Genomic DNA, 10,872 nt, shown 5'->3' on the forward strand with positions numbered 1-10,872 from the left:
TTCTATTAAGGTTCTTAAACCATGATTTTAGAAGGAGAGGGAGGAGACGCAACAGGCGGGGTTTTAACCTTTTTGGGATTTCGTTTCCCCCTATCTTCTAAAAAAAGCGCGTTCATTAAAATTATAAAGCGACACTTATAGAGGGCGCGCATTTAACATACAGCGCCCTCCGTGTTTTTATTTTTTTTTCTTTATGGCACTAGTTTAAGGGCACGCAATAATGAGTGACCTAAATCCTTAAAATTTTTGAAGAGATGACACTTTTTTAATGTCACTCTCTTTTGCGTAACATCAATCAACGAGTGTCGTGGTTTGCGCGTCGTAAAAGGGTCTTTTTCTTGTAGTGCATACTAAAATACTTCCTAAGCTCTCCTAGGATTCGCCACTTACCGTGCCATCAACTGCTAAAGATCCCCTACTAATGCCACCTAACCACTTCATGAATATAATTACATGCAACAAAGCTTAAATAATCTTTCGACTGAAGGACTTAACCCTATAACAGTTAGACTCAAACGAGAGTTGTGTAATAGGACAAAATCCTTTACTTTAAGATTACTTATCCTTCATAACATGTAATTTAATGTTTTCATTTGATAGTCGACTCACATCAATATGAGTCCCACATAGCACAAAACAAGCAACATTCGAGCAGTGGAGTCGACTTGCACTAAGACATTAAAATCAGACAAATCCTCATACGCAATTCCCGACCTCTAGGCCCAAGCATCTAGGATACACCCTCATCCCGTCCTCACTCTATCAAGAGTGACTAATGTCAAGTGAGGACTGCGAGGACAAATCTTTGCTGCGAGATTGAAAATATTAAAGGTGGAGATTTGTTTTTGTTTATCGTCAATATCTCACGAGATGATATGATGTTTTTGTAATTATGTGCGAGATTTTGACATTTTATTTATCGTCAATGTTAATTTTTTGGAGGTTAAATGGGTAAGAGGAAAGAAGGAAAAAAAAGAAATAAAATCCCCTCCAGCATCGTCAATCCCCCCCCCCCCCCCCCCCCTCTCTTCATCTTTTCTCTCTCTGACACTTATCAATAACCGAAACAAAAAACCACACAAAATAACCGCACAAAATCTATGCGGTTAATAACCGAAACACAAAAAAACAAAAACTGCACCGCAAAAATAATCGTCTAACCGCACCGCAAAAATAACCATACCAAACGGTTTTGAAAATGGATTAATCGCATTTACGATTAATGATGAAGTTTTAGCTAATAACCGCACCGAACCGCACATCGATCATCATTACCTTAGAGTAATACATGAGAAAACAAAACTATTTTTTTATTAATATAAGGATATATTGAAAAACGTAATGATATGCGAGAAAATGAAGATGAAAAATAGTGATTTTTTAATGAATTGTCAATAGTTAAATTAATGATCGAATATATTTGATTTTCAACCGAAATAAAATTTAATCTTCCATAAAGTTTGGGCGTTTAAATCCTCAAAACCTTCCCACCAACCGTCACTCCCACCAGTCACCACCGTTACTCACCGTCTCCACCATTTTACAGATCTTGGATTCTTCGAAACAATCCCAATTCAATTCAACTAAATGACAAAACCCATCTCAACAATCTAAATGCAAACTTTTTACTTCTTCTCCATCATTTTCCTTTCAGTTTGGACCAACAATTTCATTCAACACTCTAATGCCTGTGTCTTCACGTTGAAGATGCACCACCGCTTCTCCGAGCCGGTGAAGAGGTGGTCGGAAGGTATTAACAAGCTCACGCCCGGCGATTTCCCGGAAAAAGGCAGCGTCGAGTACTATTCGCAGTTGGCCAACCATGACAAGATATTCCGAGGCCGGAGACTCTCGGATTCCGACGAAGAACGCCTCACTTTTTCAGATGGGAATTCCAGTTTTCGTATCAGCTCTTTAGGATTGTACGTGTTCTTTTATCTACTACATTCTCCTTTTCTGTTTCATTCTATTCAAATCTTGAGTTCTTGATTTAGGGTTTCTGGATCGTATATTACTATTCACGGTGTACTTTTCTCAGAAGTAGAATAAATCGGTTCCATGAAACTACTTAATTCACTTTCTTCCTCAAAAAAACCAACATTAGAAGTAATTTACATGATCATCAAGTTCAGTTTAGGGTTTCTTCTTGGGGATTGGGCTAGAGGGAATATACATTATACATTTATACCCAAACGATGTTATACAATTGAACAACACAACGCATTAGCTACTATTACATGATTTGGCGAATCAATGAAACATGAACCCTAATTTACTAAAACAAGAATCCCGAACTCCAAATTTCCAATTCCATACCTTGATTTAGTAAAGCTATCAAACATGATCTCATTTACAGATTCTAATTATGTGTTTTTTTGGTGATTCAGTTTGCATTACACAACTGTTTCATTGGGAACCCCTGGGCAGAAGTTCATGGTGGCTCTTGATACTGGGAGTGATCTATTCTGGGTGCCATGTGATTGTACCAGATGTGCCTCCATTGATAACACAGCTTATAGCTCTGTATGTTCTTCTATTCATTCTCAATTTTCATTCATTCACAATTTAAGTTAATTTGTTTAATACCCTTCAATAGCTTCCATTTTAATCATTTGAAGTAACTTATGATGTTGAATTTCGTCCCCTTTGAAGGGCATTTTAGACTTTTCCCACACGTAAACCTCTCTTGTATTTCCTTAGGATTTTAAGCTGAGCATATACAGTCCAACAAGATCATCAACAAGCAAAAAGCTTACATGCAACCACAGTATGTGCACTCATCGCCATGATTGTGAAGAAAGTGAAGCTTTTAATACTTGCCCCTATTCGGTTTCTTATGTTTCATCTCAAACTTCAACTTCCGGGATCTTAATGGAGGATCTTCTCCACTTAGAAACAGAAGATAGTGAAGGCGAAATCATCGATGCCTTTGTCACTTTTGGGTAAAATTCCTACAACACAAAACAAATTAAACAAATTATACTGCTTTTGACATGCATTGGACACTGACAAAAAAAAAAAAAAAAAAACTGACATTGATGTCAATATAGGACAAAAGTGAAAAGTTTTTTTGTCTTTCCCAAAAAGGTGAAACAAGATATCTTGTTTGTGCAAAAGACGTAAATGCCCTTTTTAAAATTTCGAAATTTGCAGATGCGGGCAGGTGCAAAGTGGTTCGTTTTTAGATATAGCTGCCCCAAATGGTCTTTTTGGACTTGGTTTGGAGAAAATATCGGTTCCAAGCATTTTATCAAGAGAAGGTTACACTTCGGACTCGTTTTCTATGTGTTTTGGACACGATGGAACCGGTAGGATTACTTTCGGTGATAAAGGCAACCCCGAGCAAGACGTGACTCCGTTTAATTTAGATTCATCGCAGTAAGTTCCAAATTGTGAAATGTCAATTTTACCCTTATAAAACAAAACGGTCGAGAATTTGACAGTCAGTGTGGGAGTTTCAATTCCAAATGCCGATTGTTTGGGCTTTTGGCCACTAGCGTGATTTACATCTCACATGTTGACAGTGTGTGCCAGATCAGCTCAGGGTTTCTGGAAGAATAACCTTTTCGCAGAAACTTTAAATTTGTTTTTTTTTTGCTTGTGCAGTCCAACGTATAATATTACCGTAACGGAAGTTCGTGTCGGTTCCTCGCTTATTGATTCGTCTTTCTCGGCTCTTTTTGATTCGGGCACCTCCTTCACCTATCTCATTGATCCACACTATACAAGATTAACACAAAGGGTAAGCAATAATTTAAAAAAAAAAAAAACCTTTTTGTATTTTTTTTGCATGTTAATTTTAAAAAAATTCGTTTTGTTCTTTAGTTTCATGTACAAACGAAAGATTCACGACACCCAACCGATCAAAGGATTCCTTTCGAATATTGTTACGATATGAGGTATATACTTTTTTTGATTATTGCCTCTTTTTTTTTTTTATTATAGAATATAATTAGTGACCAAAAGTTTGTTTCTATTATGTGTATAGTCCTTATGCAAATACTAGTTTGATCCCGAGTATAAGCTTAACAATGAAAGGGGAAGGTCAATTTTTTATATACGATCCCGTGATTGTTATCTCAACAAATGTAAGCCAATTGTCACCTTAATATCTGTGTTAGACAGTTAGCAGTAAGGAGGTGAGAATCTATAACTGATAATAATCGCGATGTTTTTGATGTAGAGGGAAGTTGTATATTGCTTGGCTGTTATCAAGAGTACGGAATTGAACATCATTGGTCGTAAGTTTTGAATTACATTTTTGGTCCCTTAGTAAACCAATTTTTGCAATTTTGATCCTTATTTGAGGTTCTTGTAAAATGAGTAATTTGGGGTTGGTTTTTGAATATAGAGAACTTCATGACTGGATACAGAATCGTATTTGATAGAGAAGAACTTATTCTTGGGTGGAGAAAGTCCGATTGTAAGTTCCATTTTTGTTTTTCTTAGAATTCAAAACAAGAATCGAAATCAATTTTCTTATGGTGGTGGTTGTTTTTTTGTTCATGAAGGTTACGATATTGAAAATTCAACTGATTCAAGTTCAAAACCATTGAACCCTAAAGATGTTCCGCCGGCGGTGGCGGCAGGGCTGGAAGGTCACCGTGAGGGGAGCGTAAGCACAGGTCGGAGCTCCGGTGGTTACTGTAAGCGGTTTTGTTATTGGATTCAAACGTGGATTTGCCTTTGCCTGTTGGTTGTATTGGATCTTTTGTTGTAAGATTCGTTTACTTTTTGTATTGAAAAACGCCGATAGGAAATCTTATAGCATCTTTGAAGAAATTTTGAATAGAAATTACTGTAAATACGTTACAGATATCGTTTTCGTAAATATATTTTCTTCTTTGGCTTTAATTATTCTTCTTGAAGTCGAGTTGCGATTTATATATGAAATTTGTGGGCTTATAAAATTCGGAAACTGAAATCAAGGTCTAAAAACTCCATCGTCGTCGTTTAGCTCGCCGGTCCGATCATCTTCGTCGGCGTGAACGGAGAGAGAGATTGAGTGATGCGTTTTGGTCTGACTTCTCACTTTTGACTTTTGAATTAACTTAATTAAAGGAAAAATTACAAATATATAACCAAAGCCTTTAATTATTTAGTCAAATTTAGCCAAAAAAAAAAAAAACAAAATTTTCATAAATAACCATTAAAATTGCAGCTTATTTTCGGTCCATATCCAGCCCAATATCGTGTAGTTATAAAAAAATAATTTTACAGTTTTTTATTCTAAAATCGTAGATTGGTAAGACATTTGATTTTCCCTTGTTTGATGTATGATTTTAGTTTTTTTTCGAATGTATAAGTTGTTAATGCAGAAGATGTGTATCAGTGTCTTGTACATTCATAGTATATAAACATATCCTAAATGTATAAAACCGATTAAAAAAAAAAATAAAACATGAATTATTTACAAAACTTATAAAGGTTTCAGAAGAATATTGTCGGAAAGAGAGTAGAGATCTTCAACTTGAAAGTTCAAAAATAATGATTAATTCCAAATTTTAGGAATTATATACTTTGGGTCCATGTGTCAAAACGGACCAATTTCATAGCTAACAATGGTGAATTTTTAGATAATGTATAAGGTAAAATGGCAAGTGATTTTTAATCATCTAGTATTTTGATGGATAAAATTTATAACCTCTTAATTTTTGGTTAAAAATAGATAATTAAAAATTTGTCTATATTTTTAAATTCATCTAAATAAATGTTCGTTTAAAACATGATGAGAAAAAAACCTCAAAATAAATGGCACGAGTTGACTCTAGATGTTTATTTAAAGTGTTTGTTGGAATGAGTTGACTCGTGATGTTTATTTTAAAGGGTTGGAACCATTGTGATGATAAGAAGATAATATATTGTTGTATAATATATATTACTTATGGTTTGTTAATCCAATATGTGATTATTTTTATTATTCGATATGATAATTGTGTTAGATATCTACTTGTTTTTATAGATATACCTGGCGAAAAAAATTTCTAAATTTTAATAGTTATACAGTATACTATTGAATTGATAACATATAAATTGATATATCAAAGGTAAAAAAACAGGATCCGAAATAAACATGACTAATATATGCTCTATAGACTATAAATGTATTATCTCGGGAAAAACTTTCGGGTATGTGCTTGGTTATCTTAAAAATATAAATAACGTTTTAATATTTCAGATTATCATTTGCTATTCATAACTTTGATACCTAATTCTATTGCTTTCATAATAATTTCATAATATACTTTCACGATCCTAGTTTGCTGTTACTAATACATTGAGATTGAAAAACAAATTGCATTGTTAACTTTTTGGGGATTGCAATTTCTTTTTTATAAAAAAAAAAGACAACGTTCATACTTCATACATTTTAGGTAATAAACATTATTGATGCCTAAATTCTATAGAAGAGTTCCCAACTTTTGCTAATTTCACAAATGATCCTAATTCTTTTTAATTTTTCCTTATTATAGTCCTTATGATTTTTTATTTTTATTTTTCTATTTTCTTTTACATGAATGGTCTCTTTAGAGCAAACCTTGAACACTAGTAATCCTTTTAGTTTTAAATTGTACGATTACCCATCATTTTGATAAACTATGTTAAAATTTTGTAGTTAAACCTATGTCAAATTACTTTTTTGCTCTTATCCGTATACATATTTTTCCCACCTATCCATATATAAAAAAAAAACTAAAAATATACCGGTCTAAATGCTGATTTTCATTCCAATGAGTATGTCAAGATAAATGATTGCTTCTTCCTTACGAGAAGCACTACAAATCTAACACATAAAAAAATAGTCTATCATTTAAATCAAATAAACTTTTTGTGAGGTTTTATTTGAATATTGCTAACACTTCAAAAAAGTTCTATTATTACTTTTTATGAACTTTTTGTGAGGTTTTATTTGAATATTGCTAACACTTCAAAAAAGAAAGTTCTGTCTATTATTACTTTTTGTTCGTATTTATTCGATCTTTGATTGATGTTCACATACATCCGAATCAAACAAAATCTTATTTACAAATAATCCACAATTATATATTAACAAACTTTATGTATATTAAAGTGTTAGAATTAGAATATACATACGTCAACAAATAAAAATAAAAACAATCAAATACAAAATTTCATGTAAAAATTATAAATATTGAATTGCATATTTTGTTTTCGCATATAAAATATGAATTGATATAGATATCGGTTTGGGTTGACATTTGACATTTGACTTTTACATTTGATACATTGTCCCAAGGCATAAATGTTTGGTAAACTAATATGTCCTTATATACAACTATCTTATCAAATATCTAACTTGAATGCGACAAATATCACTAGCTCCCCCATCATATCGGGGAAAAAACAAAAGCAAGAAATTGTGGCATATATGTTTCTTTATAGACCCACAACTTTGTCATATATCTAGGTGTTCAAAAATATCCGATACCAAAATTTGGATATCTGATTTTTTGGATTCAAATACGGATAGTCATTTTATACATTGTTGTTGGAATCCATGCATGATCCATAAATGACATAGATGAATTGGTTAGATGTGTCTTCTTGTTCAACAATCAAAAGAAAAAGAAAAGCTGAACAAGTTAATTTATTCTATTCTATCTAATGTAAACCAGTTCAGGTGAATTGATGATGAATGGACAAAACTGCAGAAAGAAAGCCAACAGTTCTTCCTTCATACTAACCTCATTTGAGCTTCCCCTTAAGTGAGCTCTGCCTCTTGGCTGCTTCATCGATCTTCTGAATATACCCTTCAATGGGTGGCGTCAATGTTGCCAAGAGCCTATTCACCGGAAAAGGAGTCAAATCAGGAACCAATGCCGCCTCTGTCAAACCTAAACCTTCCGGCAACGCCTCAATAGCCTCCTACTTACACTTCAACTGTTGACTGAAATGGAGAGATCACAAGTTGTACACAAAAAATTTAATGAGCAAAGAACAGAGGAAGAGAGAATTTGACTCAAAGGTTTTCTGCATTCATTCTATAGCAAAACAAAAGAAGAGAAGTTACCATATATAGCTTACGATTACTAAGGAAAAAACTACAAAGGAAACTGCCTACTAAGGCACTATTACTACTATATGACCGAGTCAAACTCTAAATTAACTAAGCTAGAAAATAAACATGCAGAAAACAAACATGACTAAAACAAGAATCACGTGACAAGCATGAGATCACGTGAGGTGTATCATCTTCAATATTCCCTCTCAACACCTGCTTCAACAATGCCCAAAGAGTTGCAAAAGTCCACAAGTTTGTGATTGGCTAGACTCTTGGTGAGAAGGTTGGTTACTTGATCAGCTATTTTCACATAGATTAAATCCATCTCCCCTTTTAGTACTTTCTCAGGAATGGAATGATAATGAAATTCGATGTGTTTTGTTCGAGCTTGAAAAGTAGGGTTCTTTGCGAGATGATTTGAAGATAAGTTGTCACAACACAAGGGAATCTTGGGTTTTACATCTTGATTTAAGTAGGCGTGTTCGTTTAGATGAATCGGTTTGATCCGATCCAATCAAGTGAATCTAAATTGATTTCAATTTTCAAAACATAGATCCAAATAGTCCAAACCAAAGTCAAATCCAATCCGATCCAATTACAATTCGGTTGGATCAGTTTTTATAATTTGGTTTAAAATAACCGAAACATTTTAAAACAACATACAATTATAATATTCCTCAACTTTACACAAGAAGCGAAAACAAATTATTTAGTTATGATTTGAAATTTATAAACAATTAATAAGATGATATATTATAGTTAAATATTTTACAGATAGAAAACTTTTGATAGAAAATGCATATTAATGTTTTTTTTATCAGGTGAAACGTTTTGAACCTATTTGAAAAAATAAATTAAAAAATTAATAAATAACTATAGATATATATATTATAAATAAATAGATAATAAATGTTTATTCGGTTTTTTTGGACTATTCGATTCTTATTTTATAAACTAAAACCAATCCAAAATCCAAAATAATAATTCAGTTTTGTTGAAAACCAATCCAAAGATCCGATTATCCGAACCAAATTGTCCAATTGGACATTCAGTTTTATCCAAATAGTGAACAGTCCTAGATTTAAGTCTTTTAGGAGTTGGACAAGCCAAACACATTCTTGGGCTACCATAGTTGCTGCTTGGTACTCAGCTTCTGTAGTAGAAAGGGATATAGTAGGATGTGTAACATTCCATTTTAAATAAAATAAAATAAGTAAATAAATAATAAGCCCTGAACCCCGAGATTCAAATTATATTATTTTCTGATGTTATTGTAGCCCTAATTTTAGAATAATTTAGCAAGGTGTTGGTTTTGGGAGTTAAATGTCATAACTTTTGAATATTGGGGGTTAAGTGTAATTTTCAGATTAGTTTTGTAAAGAATTTTGAAGGTTGAGGGTTGTTTGGTAAATTATGGATTTAATTTGAAAAGGATTTCAGAAGTCAGGGTATTATTGGTAAATATTGGAGCTAAGTTGAAAATATTTCGGAAAGGAGGGACCGGTTGTGACAAATTTGTATGGAGTTTGGATGAAGTCATGGGATTAAACCCGATCCCCTTCCCCATCTCGCTGAACGAGTGCAACCAAATCCTAATCTAGGACTGTTCACTATTTGGCTAAAACCGAATTGTCCAATTGGACAATTTGGTTCGGATAATCGGATCTTTGGATTGGTTTTCAACAAAACCGAATTATTGTTTTGGATTGGTTTGGTTTATAAAATAAGAACCGAATAGTCCAAAAAAACCGAATAAACATTTATTATCTATTTATTTATAATATATCTATAGTTATTTATTAATTTTATAATTTATTTTTTCAAATAGGTTCAAAATGTTTCATCTGATAAAAAAACATTAATATCGATTTTCTCTCAAAAGTTTTTTATCTGTAAAATATTTAACTATAATATGTCATCTTATTAGTTGTTTATAAATTTCAAATCACAACTAAATAATTTGTTTTCGCTTCTTGTGTAAAGTTGAGGAATATTATAATTGTACGTCTTTTTAAAATGTTTCGGTTTTTGAAAACCGAATTATAAAAACTGATCTAACCGAATTGTAATTGGATCGGATCAGATCGGATTTGATTTTGGTTTGGACTATTCGGATCCATGTTTTGAAAACCGAAATCAATTTGGATTAACTTGATTGGATGGAATCAAACCAATCCATCCAAACAAACATGCCTACCCTAACCCTAGCTCTTCACCAGCCGCCTCCTATCTGACCTCTCCAGCCGGTCGCCGCCGCCGCCTCTTAGCCGCTGTTGAAGCCGGAAGCTACAGAAGCCCAAACCGCCGGTGTGACTACGACAACGACGAAGAGCTTCAAGAGGGCCGTCAGAACCGCAAGACGAGGCTGCTGCTGTCGTCCGCCAGCGAGGACGCGACCTCTGTTCTCCGCTGTGACCACTTCTTCTCTCCCGTCTTTTTCTGCCGCTGCGATGTCGCAAATTGTCGCCATTCTGGGTGGCTGTTGCGGTTGACATTCTTTCTTCGACTGCCTTATGCCACCACGTGGTGCCTGTTTGGTGTGTATTTTCTTGGGGATCGATCTCGTGTTTAGAGTGTGTGTGTGTTTCTATTGGCCGGAACTGTAAGGGAACCACCATGGCGGCCAACCATGGTGGCAGCCACCTTGTGTCACTGCTTCGCCACCACCAGCCGCCGTGTGGTGATGGTTATGTGTGTATGTTATGGTGTTGTGAGTGTTTTTAGTAAAATGGGACTTGTTTAATCATTTTTGGTAGGAGAATTGAAGGAAAAACCACCACCACCACCGTGAGTTGGTGGCTGCCGCCGTGTGCCGCCGTCGACCACCATCGCCCGAGGTGGCAGTGGGT

The 10,872-nt window shown here is 34.1% G+C and overlaps 1 protein-coding gene across 1 annotated transcript; it reads left to right on the plus strand.

Annotated features, from left to right (window-relative positions):
* The first annotated feature begins 1,465 nt into the window (after window positions 1–1,465).
* On the plus strand, window positions 1,466–4,854 carry LOC111918434 (aspartyl protease family protein 1). Its single transcript, XM_023914102.3, has 10 exons — window positions 1,466–1,922; window positions 2,388–2,523; window positions 2,701–2,942; window positions 3,154–3,378; window positions 3,607–3,742; window positions 3,826–3,899; window positions 3,989–4,088; window positions 4,184–4,241; window positions 4,352–4,423; window positions 4,512–4,854. Exons 1-10 carry the CDS (start codon window positions 1,615–1,617, stop codon window positions 4,718–4,720), a joined length of 1,560 nt encoding a protein of 519 aa, XP_023769870.1. The 5' UTR covers window positions 1,466–1,614; the 3' UTR covers window positions 4,721–4,854.
* Window positions 4,855–10,872: the final 6,018 nt, after the last annotated feature.

Source organism: Lactuca sativa, chromosome 4 (assembly GCF_002870075.4).
Source record: "Lactuca sativa cultivar Salinas chromosome 4, Lsat_Salinas_v11, whole genome shotgun sequence".
Classification (NCBI taxonomy): domain Eukaryota; kingdom Viridiplantae; phylum Streptophyta; class Magnoliopsida; order Asterales; family Asteraceae; genus Lactuca; species Lactuca sativa.